Source organism: Dipodomys ordii, unplaced genomic scaffold (genome assembly GCF_000151885.1).
Source record: "Dipodomys ordii isolate 6190 unplaced genomic scaffold, Dord_2.0 Scaffold39, whole genome shotgun sequence".
In the NCBI taxonomy this organism is placed as follows: domain Eukaryota; kingdom Metazoa; phylum Chordata; class Mammalia; order Rodentia; family Heteromyidae; genus Dipodomys; species Dipodomys ordii.
In genome coordinates this window covers 6,209,533-6,232,924 of record NW_012267255.1, presented here as the reverse complement: position 1 = coordinate 6,232,924, position 23,392 = coordinate 6,209,533, and the positions used below count along the sequence as shown (strand labels likewise).

The 23,392-nt window shown below is 37.9% G+C and overlaps 1 protein-coding gene across 4 annotated transcripts in view; it reads right to left on the bottom strand.

The window, feature by feature from the left end:
• Nucleotides 1–22,726, bottom strand: part of Samd13 (sterile alpha motif domain containing 13) — a 44,819-nt gene extending 22,093 nt beyond the window's left edge. The window contains exons 1-3 of one of the 4 annotated variants that reach the window (XM_013018254.1): nt 22,664–22,671; nt 19,019–19,103; nt 1,229–1,340 (exon numbers count right to left, since the gene is read on the bottom strand). In XM_013018254.1, coding sequence (XP_012873708.1) covers nt 1,229–1,340; nt 19,019–19,071 — 165 coding nt within the window. In that variant the 5' untranslated portion in view covers nt 19,072–19,103; nt 22,664–22,671. Of the gene's footprint in view, nt 1–1,228; nt 1,341–14,562; nt 14,620–19,018; nt 19,104–20,507; nt 20,702–22,663 lie in introns of those variants that run through there. The other 3 variants (XM_013018253.1, XM_013018255.1, XM_013018256.1) reach the window with 3 other exon arrangements.
• Between the last annotated feature and the right edge of the window lie 666 nt (nt 22,727–23,392).

Here is a 23,392-nt window from a genome sequence, read left to right as displayed (position 1 = left end):
TCCACTTTAGGCCTAAGAGAAAGGAACTGCATATCTTGTCATTTAAACTTCAGAGCAACATCAGTAGGTATCGATAATGTCATGTTATTGATGGGAAACCAAGACTTGAAGGGTTATGGTCACTTGTTTGACATACAGAGAAACCAGAATTTGACTCTACACATAGTGCTGCTCTACTGTCCCCTGTTAAGATGTGGAAAACAAATTGCAGGAGTCTAAATCTTTCAGTGGTCACTGAGGCTAGTAGTAGAAGGTTCTACGCCTCTTATTCTCAGTCAGATTTGTCTTTCTCTGTTGTTTCTTTTTCTGATTTCTGCTTTCTAGTGTGTTTGTTCTAAAGGTAGAGTTAATTCCCTTCACCCCTGCATGTTGAGTCCTTGGGAAGATGCAGGTAGAACTGAGTTCTAATCCTCCCATCTGCAGCTGTGCTTTGCCTTAGGCCCAGTTTCCTTTCTTGCTTGTTGTTTATAAATATTTGAAGTTAAACTGTATTTGTATTACAAATATATTACAAAAATAGTTGAATCAGGATGTATAAATTTACTGAGTATGGAACAATTTTACCCATTTTTAAATTGTATGTTTATTATCTTTAAGTGGTTGTACAAAGGGGCCAGCATTCAACAAATAAGTTTATGGGGGAGAATTCAAAAGGTGTAATTCCTTAGAAAAACTATTACAGGCCTGAGAATTTGGCTTAGTGGTAGAGTAATTGCTTAGCATGCATGAAGCCCTGGGTTCTATTCTTTAATACCACATAATCAGAAAAAGCCAGAGGGGGTGCTGTGGCTCAAGTGGTAGAGTGCTAGCCTTGAGCAAAAGAAGCTCATAGACAGTGCCCAGGTCAGGAGTTCAAGCCCCAGGACTGGTAAACAAACAAACAAACAAAAAACTATTACGATACAAGCACTTGGAAGGTACGGGAAGAAGGCCAAGGGGGAGGGGGAGAGATGAATGATGAGGAAGGAGGGGAGAATGTTGTCATAGTATTCAATGCATATCCTATGAAACTAGGAAAATTGGGGGAGATGAATGAAAGGAGTGATTTCCATCAAGCTACATTTTCTTTTTGAGAGAGGGATCTGTGAGCCTGGCTTACTCCTCTGCAATATCTCAGAGCCTCATTGCCCTCCCCCTGCTCTTTGGTCCTCTTTCTTCCTATTCCTTTCTATCCACCATGGAAAGGGTGGTGGCCATGATCATCATTTGTTTCTGTGGTCTGAGTTACCTGTTCCTGAAAAGCCCTAGCTTGCTCCTCAAATCCTGCTGTTCGGAAGTAGTTCACCACATCCATCACAGCCCAGTCTGCAGGATCAGGTGGTCTCCCATTTGCCATGGAACTGCAAAACAAAAATCCAAACAGTTGTCATGGCATTGGCTGGACACAGGTGTTGCTGGCTGCGCTGCTATGTCTCCCAGGGCCAGGCTGGGCTAGCTCACTGGGTCTGGCCTGCTCTCCTTCAGAGTCACCATCCTCAGTGTACTTCTAAAAGGGCTAAAAAAATCATTAGTTTACAGATTTATTTATTTTTATTGTATCACATTTTAAAAATTATACTTAAGTTGCTTTACAAAGGAATTGACACTTAACAAAGCAGTTTATGAATACATCTTGATTGGCGTCACCCCTTTCAACATTCCCACCCATCCCTCCTGTCCTGCCTCTTCCCATGCTTTTCTTAATTTTGTAGTATAAACATTGGATTCTTGACTGCATTCCTGCCTCCTTCTCCTCTTCATTGGTCCACCCCTCTTCCCTGGGCCCCCACTTCCTACTCACCCCTTGCAAGTACCTATTTCTGGATTGTTTTGTTGGGCATTGACTTTGCCTTTCTAAGGAATTACACTATTTGAGTTCTCCCTTGAATCTGTCTCCAAGTTTCTTATAATCATTACTCTCTCCGGCCTAGTCATTGCTTTCATAAAAAACTATGTGGCCTACAATATAAATTATTTTACCAAGTACTATTTGTTAAAAGCAGAGACATTGAGAGTAACTGAAAGCTTGATATTCATGCTATAGCTTGCGTGAGTATTCATTTTATTCGAACCCACCTCCCTATTCTCAATTCTTGCCACCTTCCCCACTCTCAACCTCACATATCCAGAGCTAAATCCTTACCTCACTAGGTCATTCCTCTTGACAGATCTGCGCTTTTTCACTTTGTTCCAGCCCTTTAGTATGCCTACCTCGCTTCCTGATGAAATTCTATTATGCCTACCAGTTCCAAGGCCATTTTTTACCTATGGCATTTTCCACAAAGGAAATGTTTCAGTGATAACCTTTTAAGAGTTCTAATGTTCATTCAAGAGTTCATTCAAATCCCCATTGTAGCACCAACCAAACTGTGTTAAACTCTTGTTTACTGGCTAGAAATATATTTTCTTTTTATTTTTTTATTCCTGGTGTCAAGAGATATGCAACTATGATGGTTCCAGCTACAGCCAAATAGAAACAATGTGGAATCTGAGTCTTGAGCATGGGAGTGAGCTAGAGGTACACATCTGGGGGACAGAGACATCAAGATAACATTTAAAATCTTGAGGGGATGGGGAGAAAAATGGGCCTAGAATTAAGCTTGGACCTAGAATTTAACTTAGTGAAAATTGAAGAAATTCATGTTATTTTTAATTGAAAAAAAATCCCAGGCCTTCTTGAAGGTCTTCAAGCATCTCAAAGTCCAGGGTCTTGCTGTTTCACACCTAGCACAATAGTTTTCTTATAGCAGGAAGCTAAATACTTGATTAAGAAAAAACAAACCAACTTCTAGTTTTGTTTAAAAAAAAAAGCTGCTGCTGATTAATGGCACATGTGGTTGCTCATTTCATACTTAAAAGTGTTAGAGCCAAAAGACTGAAGTGTTTCCTTAAGTGCATTTTTAAGGACATGTGTACACGTACACATGCAGACATACATACTTCCTACTATTTAATCAGGAGCATATGTTGCAGGAATACCCCCACTTTTTAGTCTATCATTGTCCAACATTATTTGTTTAGTTTTTTTTTTCTTCCAGCCTTGGGGCCTGAACTCTGGGCCTGTGCGCTGTCCCTCAGCTCTTCAGCTCAAGGCTAGTACTCTACCACTTGAGCCACGACACCACTTCCGGATTTTTCTGCTTATGTGGTGCTGAGGAATCCAACCGGGGTCCTCATGCATGCAAGGAAAGCACTCTACCACTGAGCCACGTTCCCAACCCTATTTGTTTATTTTTAAAGTAAAAAAAATCCTTCATGTGCTGGAATTTTTCATTATTTTATTAAAAATAAATAACCACAAGCTGACACTAGGGATCCTCTTCAAAGCATCATTTTCTCTCCTCTTTTCTGTTCAAAGTGGGCCTGGAGAATGTTTGTCTAGAAGTGCAATACTTTAACAAATTTTTTAGGTTTTGTAATTGGTTTGCTTGTAACAGCGAGCAAAGTCCCAATGAATACAGTTTTTGCTTTTGTTTTTAATTGTGAAAATATTGTACAGAGGGGTTACAATTACATGGGCAAGGTAACGAGTACATTTCTTATCAAGCATTGTTGCCTCCTCCTTTGTTTCCCCTTCCCATCCCTTCCCATCTCCCCCACACACACACCCTCCCCCCGGCCAAAGTTGTATAGTTCGTTTTTCAACATAACGACTTGTACATCTCATTGTTGCAATGGGTCCACCTGTATCCCTATTTAAATTATTTGTTTTGCCCTTCCCCTCCAACATCAAATACAATGAAAGCAGGGGTTATACCATGGAGGAGGGACATACAAAGCAACAAAGAAATCATCTTATAAATATGTTAGAAACAATCAAAAGAAAGAAAAAACATTTGAATACTTATCCAATGGATACAGTTTTAATGCCTGGAATGTAACTGAATTCACTTTCCTTCTGGTTGATGGTTGATGTCAATTAGCTACCTCTCCTCTTATAAAAAACAGTGAATCAATTATAATAATGAAGCACACTGCATTGTGATATTAAGATGGGGCTTTTCCAATTCTTATTCTGTTGAGATTATTACATCATCACTTTCATAATTCTGGGCTTTTATTCTATGCCAGCAGAGAATAAAGACTATGCAACCTGTTGGCAAGGTATCATGAAGAATAGCAAAGTAAATCTGTGTGCTCTCACATATGAAGAGTGGAAAAGTCATCCCAAATAAATTAGAAGCTATTCATTATAAATTGGATGACTGATCTAATTTTAAGCTTGATAGACTCCCCCTCTCCAACCAATCAAACTGGTAGCACAATTGAGAGATGACTGGTTCATGAGGACTTTGACTTCATCAATGGATTAATCCATTGACAAATAGATCATTTAATGGCATCACTGGGGGTGGTAGAAATGAGGAGGTAAGTCCTAATTGGAGGAAGTAAGCCACTGGAGGTTTGTCCTAGAAAGAAACATGGTCCTGGCTCTTTCCTGGCTTTGCTTCCAAGCCAGCATGAGTTGATTTGCTCACCTCTGCTGCATGCTCCTGCCACCATGATATACTGCCTCACACCAGGCCCATAGTATTGGAGCCAGCACACTATGGACCAAGAGTTTTGAAAACCTGAGGCAAAATAAACACTAATTTAAATTGTTTTTCTTAGGTATTGTCAGTGCTAAAAGGCTGACTAGAACAAGAAAACTCAACAAGTAAATCCACATGTGATTTCACAACTTCATTATTTACATTGATTGACTTTCTACTTCGAAGTTAAGAGAAAAAGATATGCTTAGATTCTGATTAATATTTTATGGTAATATAGTTGTCATACTGCTACTCCTTTTATAAAGCTAATTCTGAATGTTACTTTTCTGTTATTTCTTGTTACTTTTATACTCAGAAATGCACTGTTTTTGTACTTTCTTAATATTTATAACATACATTAAAATTAAATTATTCTCCTTGTCCTTGTTTTAAAACAGCTTTTGGCTAAAAGTAATTTAATTCATATTCTAATAAACCAGTATTGAGCTCTTTGCCTATGATATACTTAAGAATGAAGCATCTAAATAAGCTTTATCTTCAGTCACTCTCTCTTACCCTTCATGCTAACAAGTAGGGATCTGGCTAAAAGGCAGACCCAAGAAGGATGATTTAAGCGTTTTTGACAAGACTTGTGTTTTTTCACTTTAAAATATGCAGGTAAGAGCTCACTCCATTTAGCTTCAATATACTCAAGCAATAAAAGCATTAGAAACACAAATAATTCATCAAGCCTTCTGCATATTTCAAATTCTTTAGCTGAGCATTTAGAACACTTGATTTGAACATAACTTACTGAAGATATGCCTGTACTGAAACTCAACGGGGAAACTTCCTAGACTTTTCTGTGACCCCAGCTTTGCTTATATCACTAAAACCTTTTCTGTTCAACTTCTGGAACTAGAGTTCTACTAATTTTTTAAAAGGTGTCACCTAACTGTTCCTTTTTAAGTATCTCCAATTTGTGTGTGTACACATGTGTGTATGTGTGTGTTTATATGTGTGTGTGTGTGCTATTTTCTTACTCATGGGGCACTCTACTATTTAAGGTACACCTCCAGCCTAGCACTTCTGCAGGTTAATTAGAGATATAGACTCATTTTAATTCTGTAGCTGATTCTGAACCTTGATGTTCAGATCTCAGCTTCATCAGTGGTTAGGATTACAACCATAAGCTACCAGAAGCTGGCTATCAATTAATTTTTTTATGCCAATCATTAGTAAATTTCAAGAACTCTACTAGGAACCAGATTCTTGATAAGCATTGGAAACTCTTGGCCTAAAAAGAATATCAAATTTGCTCTGAGATAAAGAGAGTCATATATGTTCTCTGCTTTACTTCAAAAATCAATTAGGGAAAAGGGTTCATAAGTAGATGGAGGAGGGATAGAAAGTCAATACAGCCATGTGCAGATAGGAAGTTTGGGATGTGTAGATGAGAAGCTTTGGAGACTTGAATAAACAGCAAGAGTAAATGAAGGATCCAGAGATAATTGTGGAATATTGCTTCATCATTTCTTTCCTTTGCCATAGCTATCTTCCCTCAGGCTGACAGAGTTAATTGAGGTCACACGTAGTTCACTCTGTTCTCAGATATTTCTCCCCAATATCCCATCCTGTCTTTCTGAAAATAAAGGATCATACAAGCAGCATTTTTTATATGTTTCTGACTTCTAATAGAATTAAAATTCTCTGAACTAGTTTAAATAAGGATACTACTTTCATGGGGACACGATTAAGCTGTTTTTTATTCAGCATCTGTATATAACATCAAAATAAATACTTCACTTAAGCAAATATGGAACACTTTCCAGGACAGCTCATATGTGAGGTTATAAAAAAAAAAGTCTTAGCAAATTTAAGAAACTGAGATCATACCAAGTAACTGTTTTTACCACACTAGAAAGAAGAAATTAATAGCAGAAAATAGTTAGCAATCGATAGTAGAAAGAATGCTGCAAAATTGACAGATATATAGGAATTAAATAGTACATTGTGAATACTTAAAGGACCAGAGAAGAAATGAAAAGACAAGTTAAAAAATATCTAGAGATAATACAAATGGAAACACCAAAACTTTGGGGATACAGCAAAAAGATTTTAGTTTATAATCATGAATGTCTATACTTCAAAAGAAGAAAATATCTCAAAACAATATAACCTTATACATCAAGGAACCAGACAAAGAATACAAGCAACCCAAAGTTAATAATTGGGAGGAAAAATAAGATAGTACAACAGACATAAATAAAATATATAATAGAGAAAACAATATAAAATAGTAAATAAAACTAAGAGCTGGATTTCAAGATATAATGGACAAACCTTTGACTATACTAACAAAATAAGAAGACTCAAATTAATAAAACTGGAAATGAAAAAGATATTGCGATTGACACTACAAATAAAAGTATCATAAGAAATTAGTATAAACAATTATAGGCCAACAAATTTGATAATGTAGAAGAAATAGACAAATTACTAGAATCATAGAACCTAAACCAAGATTGATTCATGAATATAAAATATGAATAGATTTATAACTAGCAAGAAAATTTGAGTCAGTTATTACTCCCAACCCCCAATAAACCAGGTGCTAGTGGCTCACACTTACAATCCTAGCTTCTCAAAAAGCTGAGATCTAGAGGATTGTGGTTCAAAGCCAGGAGAGACAGAAAAGCCCATAAGACTCCATCTCCAAAATAACCAGCTAAAAGCTGGTCTAGAGGCATGGCTCAAGAGTTAGAGTCCTAGCTGACAGAATGTGAGGTCCTGACAAAAGACAGCAAAGTCCAACAAGGAAAAGCAAGACGGTTTCACTGGAGAATTTTACCAATTTTTTTTTGGGGGGTCCGGTCATGGGGCCTGAACTCTGGGCCTGGGCGCTGTCCCTCAGCTCTTCAGCTCAAGGCTAGCACTCTACCACTTGAACCACAGCGCCACTTCCGGCTTTTTTGTCTTTTTGCTTATGTGGTGCTGCGGAATCGAACCCAGGGCCTCATGCATGCAAGGCAAGCGCTCTACCACTGAGCCACCTTCCCAGCCCTTACCAATTTCTTTTTATATTTTATTGTAAAGATGCTGTACAGAGGGATTACAATTGCATAAGTAAGGCAATGAGTACGTTTCTTGTGGAGCACTATTACCCCTTTCTTTGTTGTTCTCCCACTATCCCTTCCCTCACCTGCCTCGTTTACCAATATTTTAAGGAATGCTAATCCTTCTCAAACTCTTCCACCATTTATCATATTGGATAAAAGCCTCTTACTGCTTTCAAAGAACATGCAAACAAGAATGATGATTATTTATATGATGCTGGAGGAGAAACAGGTTTAGGAATAAGAAAACAAAAGCTGAAGACAGTGATTACCACAGTTACTTCTATCAATTCCTTTTTCCTCTTTCCCTGAGGGTTCAGAGCAGGCATTTAGGCAAAGAACCAAATTCTCTGTGAGGTAATTTATTCAACCTTGGATATGATGGCTTTCTTTAGAGATGGAGGGCTGATTGGTTGTGAGTCTGTAGTGGAAGCACAAACTGCTTTAACCAAGTAACAGAAACTATTACATTGCTATGTGTGAATTGATGACTACACAATGAAGGTAGAGTTTTTAAATTCTAGCAATAGCAATAATAATTTCAAAACATACCCTAATGTTTTATTTTTGCCATTTACCTCCTGGCCTTGTAATTGATGTGGGAAAAATTCATAGTTTCTTTTACTTAATTCCTAGCTTACCAGGTACAGTTAGCTGTGAATAATGGCTATTTCAAATGTTAGTGGTATAGAGTTTCCTTTTGGCCACATCCATGCCAGCATTTGTTATTGTTAGTTTTCTTGATAAATGGGATGAAGTAGATTCTCAGTATTGTTTTGATTTGCATTACCATTATGGCCATGTTGAACATTCTTTCCTACATCGATTGGCCATTTTCTTCTTCTGAGAAGTCTCTCTTAATGTCATTAGTCCATTTGCTAATTGGATTGTTTTTCTCTGAGGGTGTATTTTTTGCAGGTTAAAATTTTTGAGCCCTAAGTATATTTTGAATATTATGCTCTTATCTGATGTATAACTGGTAAAAATCTTTTCCCATTCTGTGGTCTTTCTATTTAGCTTGCTAGTCATCTACTTTAAAGTCTTTTAAGCTTGATGCAATCCCATTTATCTAATCTTTCTTTGATTTGTTGTGATTCTGGATCTTAGAAAGTTTTGTCCTGTGCATGGGAGCCTTAGTGTTTCCCCTAATCCTTCTAATAATATTTTCCTGGTCTCTAGTCTTATATTGAGGTCTTTAATCCATTTTGAATTGATATTAGTATAAGGGGACATAAAAGGATCTAGTTTTAGTTTTCTGCATTTGGATAGTCAATTTGCCAGCACTATTTGTTGAAGAGGATGTCTTTCCTACAGCCTATGTTTTTGTCTCCCTTATCAATATTTGATGGCTATAGGTCTGTGGGATCATTTCTGAATCTTCTATTCTAATCTATTGGTCATCAGGTCTATTCTTGTTCAACCATTCTGGAAAGTAGTATAGAGGATCCTCACAAAAGTACACATAGAACTACCCTATGCCCCAGAAATTCCACTCCCTGAGTATTAAGCCAACAGAGCACAAACAAGGCCACACTAAAGCTACCAGCACAATCATATTCACTGCAGCATTATTTACCATAGCCAAGATATGAAATCAGCCCAGATGCTCCTCAATGGATGAAGGGATCAAGAAAATGTGGTACAGATATTTATCTGTCAAAAAGAGTGATATTGTACCATTCATAAGGAAATGGAAAGATTTGGAAAAACTTTTATTAAGTGAAGTAAGTCAGACCCAGAGGGGCACAGGTTGCATGGTTTTCCTCATTTGTGGTAGTTAGAATGTGACTATGCAACAAGACAGCATGTTGGAAATGAACTTTGCAACTTTGGGGTGAGGGGCACTGGATGGAGAGAAAGTAGGAGAAAAATGAGGGAGAGGGTAACAATGTTCAACAAGAAATGTACTTACCACCTTACCAACTGTAGCCCCTCTGTACATCATCTTGACAATAAAATTAAAGAAAAAAAACACACCAGGTGCTAAGTGATTACAAATGAATTAACCAAAGTATAATAGGCTCCATAGAGAGCTCAAATAATGCAATGCTTTAAAAAGACTAAGCCAAAGCCTAACAAAATATGTACCAAGAAATGGGTATTTGCAAGAGAGGAGGGAGGGGCCAGGGGAGAGAGACAGAAGAATGAAGGGAGAAGAATGCAGGCAAGAATTTATTGTATATACCACAGAATTGAGAAATATATGGGAACAGGTGGTTCGACTGGGGGTCGATGTTGAAGATGTGGAAATGATGACACAGATGAAGATGCACTGTATACATAAACTGCTTTGTTAAATGGCATGGAAGTTAATGCTTGTAACTTCAGTTACTTGAGAAACAAGGATAGAAGGATCACAGTTTGATGCCAGCCTTGGCAACATTTAATCAGACCCTAACTCAGAAACAAGACTGTATACCACATCTATTCAGTAAGCAGAGACAGAAATGAATACTAGCCTAGGCAAAAGTTAGTGAGCTCTTATCTCAAAATAAATTAGTGCGCCTTTCATTGTAAGTTTTTACTGAACAAACGGAATCATATGATTCTGCTTTTATGGATTTCATATAAAGAAAATTTAGGCAGGTATTCTAGCACCTGAGCTTCACCTCCAGCCTGATATAAAGACTTTAGATTAATCTAAGAACATGAATTGCTCTTAACACTAACAATTAACCATGTTAGACCAATTTAGACTTTTTTACTAAATTCTAAAACAAATGCTGGTTATAATATGTATAATTATCTGTCAAAATCACAAATATTCAATGTCATTTTTCTCCATTTGCTTCATCTTAGTCCCTTTTTGAAGACCAGTTCTGTGTGAGCACATATGTGCATAGATATGGATAAAATAAAAACTATCTAGAAGGGTATATTCTAGAATATTAAAATAGCTTCCATTTATTTACTTAGCAAGTTTTTTTTCTGTAGTACTGTGATTATTCAATTTTTTCACTAACACAATGAAGATCCATGAACCTACCAGGCAAAATAAACAGTAGAATCCTGACAAGTGCATGTGTCTGAGGCTCAGCCCGGAACCCATGTGCTCTTCCACATGGGAAATTCATTCTCACTCTCATTTCCTTTTAACTTTCCTCCTGGTACATTGTAAAGAGTTGCCCTTGAATATGCACTTGCTCTTTCCAATATGGCAATCCCTATGTGGCTACTGATCATTTGACATTTGACTGAGGGACCCACATTTTAAGGTGATTTGGTTCTCTGGTCAATTTAAAAACCTGAAGTAGTGCAAATGTGTCTCTATTAAATATAATCCCACTATTTTCTTATGACTATATTGTACTGTTCAGTTCTCATGGCATGGTTGAGCTGAAGTTCATACATCAGCTTCGTATGTCCTCCCTACTATTATACACACATTGCCCATATCGTTTATATCCATGTACTCACTCAGTTCAAATGACATATTCTTGTGCATCTAGATAATGTTCAGGTTGAGTGTGTTTAGACAGTATGAATTATGAAGATTCATTTCTACATCTTTCTGGAATTAAACTGGTATATGTGTTATGGTTTTAATACTGCATACATATCTTCAGTTAAAATAAACCTAGACAGGCAAGCCAAGTGCAATGATTTACTCCTATATTCCAAGCCACTCTGGATGTAGTTTCATTTACTTAGGAGATAGAGAATGGGATGATCATAGTTTGAGGTTAAGCAAGACAAAACACATACATACATATACATACATACATGTATATATACACACACACACATATATATATATATATACATACATACATATATACATAAACACACATATGAGGCCCCCATCTTGACCAATAAGCTGGGTGTGGTGGTTCATGCCTAATGTCAGTCTTAAGCAAACAACAGGAGCTCTTCTTTTAAAAATAACTGAAACACACACACACACACGGTTATAGGTGTGGTTGAAGTAATAGAGTGCCTATCTAGCAAGTTTGAGGCCCTGAATTCAAACCTCAGTACTGCCAGGAAGTAAATTTAATAAGCAGACAAATTGAAAGAAAATAAAAAGAGGCAGAATTGAGAGGTAAAGAAATTAGTATAGGAGGGCTGGGAAGGTGGCTCAGTGGTAGAGCGCTTGCCTTGCATGCATGAGGCCCTGGGTTCGATTCCTCAGCACCACATAAGCAGAAAAAAAAAGCCGGAAGTGGTGCTGTAGCTCAGGTGGTAGAGTGCTAGCCTTGAGCTGAAGAGCTGAGGGACAGCGCCCAGGCCCAGAGTTCAGGCCCCACGACCGGACAGAAAAAAAAAGAAAAAAAAAAGAAATTAGTATAGGAATCATAAAGAAAAATGGGAAGTGGAAGAAGCTATAAACTGCTGTTTTTATGTTTGCAAAACAATGGCATTAAAAGCAAAAAAGGAATTGATGAAGTAAAAATTAAATACCCAAGAAAACATTTTAAAAGAGATTTTAAAACAGAATCTGAGTTGGTCACTTTGTACAGGCATATATGATTTGTATTCTTACATACAAAAGGAAATAATTTTTCAATGGACATATGATTATTTCAGGTATAGAAATTTTGTAAAACTATGAGAAAGAGGTACTTCACAAAAAGTAAAAGACTTTGCAACTGATTTATCAGATCACTGCCTGAAGAACAGAAGGTTCTAACAGAACCTAAGATAAGCTGATTAAAACTTGAAAAATCACATATACTTTTCTTTAGCTTTAGATGAAAGTGCAACATAAAAGATGCTGCCCAATTAATAATTCAGGTATGCTTTACTCAAAAGCCTTCCAACCTTATGAAGAAATGGAAATTTTTAACCTGAGAAGCTGAATTCATGTTTTAGATACTTTTAAATCAATCTCTTTTATCAAAGAACTTCAGCTAGATATGAAAAAAAAATTCGATCTCAGCCAATGGTGTTTTAATCATGTTAAGTAAAAATAAAAGCAAAAAAACCCCCAAAAACTAAGTGGCCAAAGTTTCCTTTATTATTTTATTGTACCATCTGTTATTTATGTCCAGTTTTCTTAAGTAGATTCTTGAAAAGTGTCATAGATACCATTGTTTAAATCATTCAGCATGTATTTATAAATCTAGTTATTAGAAATTTTAAAAGAAATGGAAGAGGTTGAATTTAATTATCTTTTTTGCCACAGCTTACTGGTTCAGTCATGAGATATTTTTGTAAATATGTACAGTACTGCGAGGTGCTGGTGGCTTATGCCTGTAATCTCTGGAGACTGAGATCTGAAGATTGCAGTTTGAGGCCAGCCCTGGCAGGAAAATCTGTGGCATTTTTGTTTCCAATTTACTACCCAAAACAGCCGGAAGTGGAGCTGTGGCTCAAGTGGTAAAATGCTAATCTGCAGCACAAAAAGCTTAGGGACAGAGCCCAGGATCATCTGAGTTCAAGCCCCAGACCAGCACACACAAAAAAGTAGATATAAATATATTTACAGTGCTGTTACAACTCAAGATTTTATTAAATAAGAGTAACAGCTGCCAAATATTCAAGAATTAGGGACAAACATTGCAAGAGTAATTTATGTTCATGTATTGATTATCACACTGCATATGAATGAACTAAATTTGAAGTTCTAAGACAAAGAAAAGCAGATTTGTGACCTAACTACATAGTTACAAGAATTTTATATTGAAAAAGCAACTTTTCAGCATGTAATAAATAATTTTGGAAATTTTTCTAACATGAATAAACTAAAAAAAGTTTGAATAAATTACTGACTCTGATAAACTCACAGCTGCTTATCAATTTATTATCAGTGTTAAGAATGTTGAATTGGTATGTGTATTAGTAAATTTATTGAACACATATAGTTTTGAAGCCAATATGCTTTTACTCCAAAGTCAAATCAAGATAATGGTGTGAAAATACTTTTTGGTACTTTAGTTACTAGAAAACTTAAGTATACTTATAACTAGATGAGTATTTGATGGCTTTTCAATTGCAAATCTTATGAAATCTAAATGCAGATCTATTGTTTCTAATGAAAGGTTCATGTTCAATGAGATATAAGTATACAAAACGACTTTAGAAAGTTTAGTACAAAACTGTAAAGTATTTCATAGTGTTATGGTGATCACATGTCAAAACAGAATTTTTGATTGAGTTAATAAAAGGTTTGTGAAATTTAATTTAATTCTAATTTATTGCAATAGTATATAAATAGCATACAATTCAAGTAACATAATCACATTAATATATTTATTATATTAATATATTAATTATATACATGATTTATATAAGTTTCATTTAACCTATATAACAATATAAAATTAATTTTAATTAATATTATATTACACAAGTTAAACTACATGTGTGGCTTAGGTTTTATTTCTGTTAGACATCATTGCTACACATCCAATAGTATTGCTGAGTTACAATATTTCATCATTTGACATTAGAAAATAACACAAAACTTTTTTCCAAAGATACCTTGCCAATTTACATTCCCATTATATCCTGTAGTGTAGCTAGCTACTCAGGAGGCTGAGATCTGAGGACTGTGGTTCAAAGACAGCCTGAGCAGCAAAGTCCAGGAGACCATTATCTCTGTATTATGTCTAATGATTGGCATTTGCATATTTTAAAATATATTCTGAGTGGGACTGTCATTAGGATCTTAATTTTCATTTTCTTGGTTACTAACAATAATGAACATTTCCTCATGTATCAATTGGTTATACATATACTTTCTTCTTTTGAATATTTTCTTACATTTTGGCCATTTTCTATCATGTTTCTGATTATGTTTTTCATATTCATTTGTAGTCATCACTGTTCAAGACCCTAACCATAAAGAGAACATAAAATCTGCTTAATCTTGTCTGTCAAATGAGTTCATTCTAAGCCTTGACTGTTATACCAATACCATATTGACTCCTAAAGAATTAATAAGAGATCTTACAAGGATCCACTCTAGAAATCTAAAGATTTTTGGGGTCAAGCTTGGAGACTTGAGCAGAAATAAACAGATGAAAGAAAGGTAAAATTCTATATTATGTTACCTTAAATTTTCCAAGATAATATTCACACATTTAGGTCAAGTTTTCCGAATCAGAGGCCTGAAATTAGAAATTGTGAGCATTCTTTTTCTTTTTCTTGCAGCAATGACACAAGAACTTAAGCTCTAGCCTACGAATAAGTGCATCCCAAGACTGTCTAAAACCAGACCCATGTCTATGTATGGGATGGAGTGAAACATAGTTGTAACAGAAATTGTACTGAGGGGGAAAAAAGGTATCTTAGGGTTAGAAAAGCTGGGGAATTTGTCATTTTCCTATGTGATTTCAAATAGCTAAGCTCTAGTTATCTACCTTTGTTAAAGGATTTAAAATATGTGGCAATGATTAAATAGTGCTTGGAAAGAAAATGACTACAATATATGGTATATAAATATGGTATATAGTAGACACTCTGATGTTTTCTGAACTGGGAAATAAAGACTATCACTAGTGTTCATTACAAAATTTACAACTGTTTTCTTTTGATCCTCACAACTCTTCATTTCTATTTTATAATTGAGAAGACACCTAGATAAATAACATGATTATTCACTATTCTTCAGCTAAGAAACAAAAACAAGATTAAACCTAACTCTTCTGAACTCAAAGTTGAAAACCATTACAATGTCATGATTCCTTAACCCTGGTGTACTATTGTTTCCTTTTTGGGGGGGGGGGAGGTCCGGTTATGGCGCCTGAACTCTGGGCCTGGGAGCTGTCCCTCAGCTCTTCAGCTCAAGGCTAGCGCTCTACCACTTGAGCCACAGCACCACCTCCGGCTTTTTTCTTTTTGCTTATGTGGTGCTGAGGAATTGAACCCAGGGCCTCAGGCATGCAAGGCAAGCGCTCTACCACTGAGCCACCTTCCCAGCCCCAGGAGTATTATTTCCTTACTATTGAAAATTGCATTTTCTTTTTGAATTAATTAGTTGTCTATTTGTGCTGGTTCCGTGGCTTGAATACAAGGCCTGAGTGCTGTCCTTGAACTTTTTTTGCTCAAGGCCGGTGCTCTATCACTTGAGTCCCAGCTCTACTTCTGGCTTTTTGGTGGTCAAAAATTGGAGGTAAGAGTTTCACAGACTTTCCTGCCCAAGCTGGCTTTGAATTATGATCCTTAAATCTCAGTCTTCTGAGTAGCTAGGATTACAGGTGTGAGCTTCCAGTGACTGGCTAATTAAATGCCTTTATTCTTATAGGGTTTTCTAAAGCAATTTCAGACTAATACAAAAGTCATATATAGTGCAAAACTCCAATGTCCTTTACCCAGAGTCCCCCAAACTGTTGCTATTTTGTCACATTTACTTTATTATTCCTTTCCCTTTATCATTCTCTCTGAAATATAAAACAAGCAGAAAAAAATCTCAATTGAGATATTTTTAAATATATACTTTTTTTAAAAGACATTTAAGCAAAAGTTCCTAGGAGCCACCCTGTTGTCCATTCTTAATGTAGAGGTTAGCTAGAGTAGTGGTTCTCAACTGGAGATGATTTTGTTGCTCAAGAACACTTAACAAGGCTAGAGACATTTTTGGTAGTCACTGTTGGACAGGAACACCACTGGCATTTAGTCAGTAGAGGCCAAGGATTTTGCTAAACAACTTGCAATGCACAGGACAGCTCCATAAACAGCACAGCCTTTTACATTTTATGTGTTTAGAGATCTGGCAAGTGTTGTGAACCCAAGACCTGATTCAAACACAAAAGCACTAGCCATTGCAATATTATGTTTACTTATCATCTCCAAGTCTGTGATATCTTGGCTGGAGGAATTTGCATATCCTCACCATCTCCATCTCCCCTGTCTAACACCTTAGTCACTACTTGTAACCATATAAAGGAATCTTCTATTTTCAGTAAAGATGGAGTGGTGGGGCCATAACCCTTTAAAGACAATTGGAAAAGGCAAACTATTTTTTTCCTTTTAAATGGCACTGAAAATATTCATCACAGACAGGAAAGGATATTGATCCCTAAGAGATGAGAAATAAGAAAGGAAAGGATTTCAAGTGTGCACAGGGCAGTCCTAGAGAGGAAAAGATACATAAAGGAACTCTGAAGATCTGCACATCTTCACCAGCATTTACCTATGAGGAATGTAGCTAGGGAAAGAACCATCAAAAAGATTATGGTGCACAGTTATTGGAGATCATCCAAGGAGGAAGGAGTTTCTCTTTAGCATTTAAGCCAGAGAGGAAAATCTCGTAATTCAAAGCCACTGTTTTTTACTTTTGTACTTTGTTTTAAAGTACAAAGGAGGGGGCTGGGAAGGTGGCTCAGTGGTAGAGCGCTTGCCTTGCATGCATGAGGCCCTGGGTTCGATTTCTCAGCACCACATAACCAAAAAGAAAAGTGGCGCTGTGGCTCAAGTGGTAGAGCGCTGGCCTTGAGCTGAAGAGCTGAGGGACAGCGCCCAGGCCCAGAGTTCAGGCCCCACGACTGGACCCAAAAATAAAAAAAATAAAAAATAAAAATAAATAAAAAATAAAGTACAAAGGAGGGTCTTGCCTAAGTAAATGTAGCTCCAGTGTGACTTAACAAAAAAAGATTTGAAGATAAAACTGTTTCCAAGTAATTTAATGGTACTCCAGGACAAAAATCAGGCATATTTCTAGGCATTTAAACAAACATCTAGTACTTAGCAAGGTAAAGTTTATTCTGTCTAGAATTCAATAAAAAAAAAAATTGTCAGATATGTAAGCTGGGCCCCGGTGGCTCCTACCTGTAATCCTAGTTACTCAGGAGGCTGAGATCTGAGGCTTGTGGTCAAAGCCAACCTAGGCAGGAAAAGTTCATGAAATTCTTCTCTCCAATATACAACAATTTAAAAAGCCGAAAGTAGAACTGTGACTCAAGGGGAAGAGCAGGTGTTGTACTACTTAAGCCATGTCACTAGGCCCTTTTGATCTGGCTATTTTGAGATAACATCTTGCTTTTTTTGTCCAGGCTAGCCTGGACCATGATTCTTTTATTTATGCTTGTCACCAGAGCTAGATGATAGTCATATGCCACCATGCTGGACGTTTTTCTGTTGAAATGGAGTCTTGCAAACTTTTTTGCCACAACTGACCTGGAACTGTGATCCTCCTGTTTTCAGCCTTCCTTGTAACTAGGATAACAGGCACATGTCAATATACTGACGATATACTAACGTGATAAAGTCTCAGATTTTCCCCCACATTGGCTAGGAACCATGATTCTCCATAGATTGGCACCTCTCAGGTAGGCATCACTCTCCAGTTCCTGGCAAAACTTATTACTAATTTATCTCTTAAGTATATGTAATTTGCTACGTGTACATTATATTTCAACTAAGTTAATTTTTAAATTAAGTTCAATGAAAAGTTCAGTTCATCAGTTACACTAACCACATTTCAAATATGTTAACAGCCACATGGAGCTAGTGATTACTATTCTGTACAGCACGAATATCAAGTATTTCCATTATGGCTGCAAGGACTACAAGTAGTACTTGTTCACCTTGTGAGGAAGCATCATTTTCTGTCACTTGTTTTACACTACCTAGCCTGAAGTTTCAGAACTGGAATAAGCATGGACATATGAAATTGATATTAAAAATTACTGAGCCTTTTAAAAACTGTACTCCATTAATTTTCAATGTAACTTTTCTGTGAAGCAAAATACACTATTTATAAACATAAAGATGTTCCCTCCTCCTTTGATTATCACAGCTTCTAGGGATTTTATTTATTTCCCTTCAAACTGCAAGTTGACAACACTTTTAAACTAAATGACACAGAAAGAAGTGAAATAGGTAACATCCTTGGAACTTATTTTTCCTTGTAATCGAAATGGGTACGACACCAATAGAACCCAATAGAACGCCTAAATAAGCATTTGCATTTTTTCCATATACTCACAGGTACTTTGCCAGTTAGTCTTTTGTTATGTTTTAGAATATTATGCTACGTTATTCGACTGAACTTCCCTATTTAAAAGAATCAAGTATACAGCCCTTATGCAACAAATATAATCAGAAATTTATCATACACTCAAGAAACAGTTATTTAAAAAAAACAGGGCAGAGAAGTTAGTAAAACTTAGTATTCTGATGTAACCTTGTCCTCTCCCATCCCCCACCCCCAACAATAGCTCCCAATTCTGAAAGACTGTATTTTCTGAGCTTTCCCTGGCTAGTAGCATATGAACTTGGAAGGCAGAGTCGATGTAAGCTCAGGTTTTGTCTCAATTCAGAAAATTCAGAGTTGGAATCCATAACCCTCTTTGATCCCCTGCCTGCTATGCTAACCTCTGAGGCACATTTTGATGTCTGAGTGAGCACTGTCTTAGAAACAGAATACAGAAGAAGCCAATTGGAGTTAGAGGGAATAAGGGAGCTGGTGGAGATAAGCCAAGACAGCCCAGACCTGTGTATTGTGGCAGGTAAGGAAGGAAGATGAAAACAGAAACCAAGTCCCTTTTGTTCCATAGCTTCACTTACTTTTTTACACCGACAGAGCCATTTTCCTTGTTTTCCATGTCAACAGATAGCATGGGAAGGCTGCAGGGTTCCTTTACTTCAGCAACTAATCAATAAGGGAGAAAAGCTTGTGTTTAATTCTTAGAAAGTGAGAGGAAAATATATATTCTGAATCGGAAGCATAATGATCCCTTTCAACAGCTTCACACCAGTCCATGAATGTTTGCTTAAATCTCCAGTTTCTCCAGCAATTGGGAGAGATGTGATTAAACCTAAGGAGCTGGAGGAAGGACTGGGGTGCTTTCATCCTCCGGGCACTCCTGACTTCCACAATAAGCATTTGCAAATGAAACAAAATCTGTCTCCAAAAACAAGTGCTGTGTGACCTGGCTGCCTCAGGGTGCCAAGCTCTTACTTAAGACATTGCAACTAGTAAATGAGTCAAAGTAGAAAAACAATTCCCTTTCTCTCCCATCTTGAGCTGTGATTTTCTTTTCTTTCACTGATTGTGTGTGTATGTGTGTGTGTGTGTGTGTGTGTCCACTCCTGCTTTGAGCTTTCATTACAATGCAGAAGAGCATTTAAGCTTTTGTTGCAAGTGCTCCTCTACCTCACAAATTCTCAACGAAAGCCTCAAAAACCGATCAGGAGATAGCCAGACTGTGGTAAAGTAGGAAGCTCACAAAAATACCAGGTAGCCTTCAGCACAGAAATGTGGTGCTGTGTGTGTGTGTGTGTGTGTGTGTGTGTGTGTGTGTGTATTGTGTTACACAGCTCTTTGGATTTATGTAAAATCATCAAAACGTTGAAGGAGGTATAGTAGCACCTATCACTCTTTTTGTTTGTAGGATAAGAACTGTGAAAAAATAAAAATCTTCCACAATTAACATATAATTAACAAGATACAACAGCTACAAAAAAAATGCCTCCCGAAGGAAAAAAAAAAAAGGGAAGGAAAAAAAGAAAAGGAAAAACTAGTCCCAAAACATGCCTGCTCTTATTCAGCAGAAGCCATAAATTAAATACATTTCCTCTGGAATCACTTTCTAGTTCGGCACTCCTTCTCCGGGGAGGATTACTCTGACATGGCAAGTGCATCGTTTAGTATAGTCACAGATTTTTATCACTGTTAGAGAAGTAATTAACAAATAATACTCTAAGTGTGGGATAATCTCACTCCTGAAACACACACACACACATACACACACACACAAACTTCCAGTCACTAAGCCACTTAGATCATTTCTAAAGAAACCCACTACTTAATATACATAGAGATATTAGCATACATTCACAGCCCGTTCGTTCCAGAGTAGACAGGAAGATAGTGCTAAAAGAATGACTGCACTTCAGTTGGAAACAGTTTACATATTCACCATTTTCTAAGCATCTCAGAAACCAAACCAAAACAAAACACTCACAATGATACTCTGCAACATCACACTACATTGTCTTATTATTATTACTATTATATTTCTTTTTTCTGTGGAAAAGTAAAAAGAAAACCTACCTATAAGCAACTAAAATATATCATTTTTAAACGTTAATCAAGAACAGCCAAAGAAACCCCAATGTTTTCTTTCACAAAGTAGGCTGGCAAAGGAATTCAATAGGAGGTACAATTTGACACAGTGAAATAAAACCAGGCTGGCTCTCAGCCAACATGACGTTAGGAATCACACACAAGCTGCACCAACTGCCTTCTGGTTCATGGCTGACTTTTTAAAGCTACAGTGTGCCTGTTCACTTGGGCTAACTACCCCCAGCACAATTAGCGGAAGTGAATGAACCCCAAGTCCAAACACGGCAGTATTCTCCCTGCACTTGTGTAGTGCAAAGGAAAACAAGCTGTCTTAATAGTTTATTTCCTTCCTCCCCTTCATCGTTGCTGGCATCAGTTGCTCTGAGCATGAATGTCACATTTGAAACTATTTCTTTTTCTCCACTGTTGGAAGAATGAGAACTCAGAGTTGCTTCTGGGTTACACTGAGTGAACACTTAGAAGCTATAGACCTAGATTACTTTTCCCTGACAGAGCCACGGAAAAAGTTCCCAGAGCTGGCTTTTAAGCAATCTCTTTGTAAGAATAAGAAAAACAGTGCCCAGCAATGAATTTCTCTACTTCATTTTGCAGGAAATAGCATCTTTAAAAGAGGATGCAAAACAGAAACCAAATCTCCTAAAAACAACCAAACTTTTTATTTCATCCTACCCAATGAAGCTAACAAAATGTTAAGCTGAAACAAACAAAACTTTATTCTACAAAAGAACAGTTTTGTGATGTTTAATTTTGTTTATCCCAGTTGGGTAAAAAGCATAATCCAATGAATACGACCAATATTTATAACCTGCAGAACACTTGGTACTGGATGAGTCACATTTACATAAGAAGGTACTTGCAAACCTCAAAACTCAGTGTTTCCCAATATTATCCTAAGCCCCAGTTTAGAAAATTATAAAGTGAAATGCAGTCTAAGTGACACCTTTTATTTAAATTACTGTGGTTAACATCACAGTTCCCTGGCTTTGCTGGGAACCATTTCTAGAGAATATTCACTTCTCATAAATGTTTGGCAAATACCCAGAAAACATATGCTTGTCTAATTTAAATAAACACCAGTCATATTTGGATGCTTTTAAGTCAAGAGATTCATAACAGCACTCAAACTAGGAAGCAGAATACAAGTTCCTAGAAAAAGTTCTGTGACAATGTATAAACTAGGAAGAATGGAGGACAAAAATAATTACACCCCCCCTTTTCCTTAATAATCTTTGAGGAGACTAAGTGACCAGTAACTCTGATCTCAGTTTGGGATGTCAGTTCCAAAGTTCAAATTCCCAAGCCAATTCCCTTTACTTATTCCAAGAATGATAGAATTCTTCAACTTCCAAAAAGGCCATCCCTGAGAAACATCTCAAATGTTTTCTTAACCCCTGTGCCATGGAAATCATAATTTAAGCACCAACTCTAAATGTTCAGATATCATTGGGAATCCTTTTGTGAGCATGAGTCTGGCATGTGGATACATCACCACTGTTAATCAAAACTGATGAGACTTTTTGCTGGGCACAGGTGGCTCATGCCTATATGATCCTACCTACTGAGGAGGCTGAGATCTGAGGATCATTGTTCAAATCCAGCATGGGCAGGAAAGACAGTGAGACTCTCTCCAACAGACCCACAAAATGCCAGAAGTGGAACTGTGGCTCAAGTGGTGGGGCTCAAGCCTTAAAGGAAGAGGCTAGGGGAGAATACCCAGGCCCTGATTCAAGACCCAGTAGTAGCATGCACACAGCAACTTTTATAGAGATAAAGAGATCTTTCACCAACACATCTACATTTGGGACTTGGTGTGAAGTTCCTGAACTGTTCTCCAAAGAAATCCAAATGGAAGGGAACTGGGCTGTGAGTCTTCCAGACAAGGAAGCAGGAAGGTGCTCTGGCAGCACTGTTTTGAACAAAAGCATGTGGATTCTGTGAAGTTTCTCCATAGAATCTTCCTAGACTATAGAAAAGGATATCCTCTCCTGTCTTCCCTGCTGCGATCAAAAGTTTGCCTCTTAAACAAGAACAGGTGTTTCAGAAAGTATTCCAGGAAATCAGTCCCATTTCTTCTAAGGTGAACCCCACGAAGGCATTATAAATGACAAGAGGTTTCAACTTACCAGCTAGTTTCTGACTGTAGTAATGAACTGACACTTTGACTCTATATACGTAGCACATACCAGCCCTCACCCACTCCCTCCTCTCACTCTACCCCTTTGGGGTGATGATAGGTATATGCAGAGTACACTACACGGCGAGTGCTGTGTGGTAACTGGATGTGGTGAGCCTATCCAAGTGTTACAGGATTGTGGTTCTGATCCAGCATGCGGATCGAGGAGGACTTGCCTTCAGAATTCTGGAGAAAACCATTTTCTTTTTTTTGGGGGGGGGTAGTTTGGAAGCGCACGGAGGGGGGGGGGGAAGGAGACAGGTCCGAAGAGAGAGAGATGGTGCCTTGATTGGCTGCTTTTATTGACGACCACAGATGGGGTCCAAAGGGGCCGCCGGCCGGCGCCGCAGTCCCCGGTGGTGGGCCCCGGGCGCCCCGGCTCCCAGTCACTCGAGGGCGGGTCAAGCGCGGGAGGGGCGCGTGGACGGCGCGGGCGGGCCGCGCCCCTCCCCGGGGAAGGGGTAGGGTGACGCGAGGCCGCCACTCCCCCGGTCTCCGGGACCCGAGCGCCCCCCTAGAGGCGTGGCGCCGGCCAGGAAGGGGGAAAGTTCTAGCTAGGACTTTCGCCGGGACACAGTGCGGTCGCTCTTGGGCTCCGGGGCTCCCGGGGAAGTTGGGAAGAGGGCGCGGAGGGGCCCCCGTCGGCCGGTCCCGCGCGCTCTGCCCCTCGGCCCGCGCG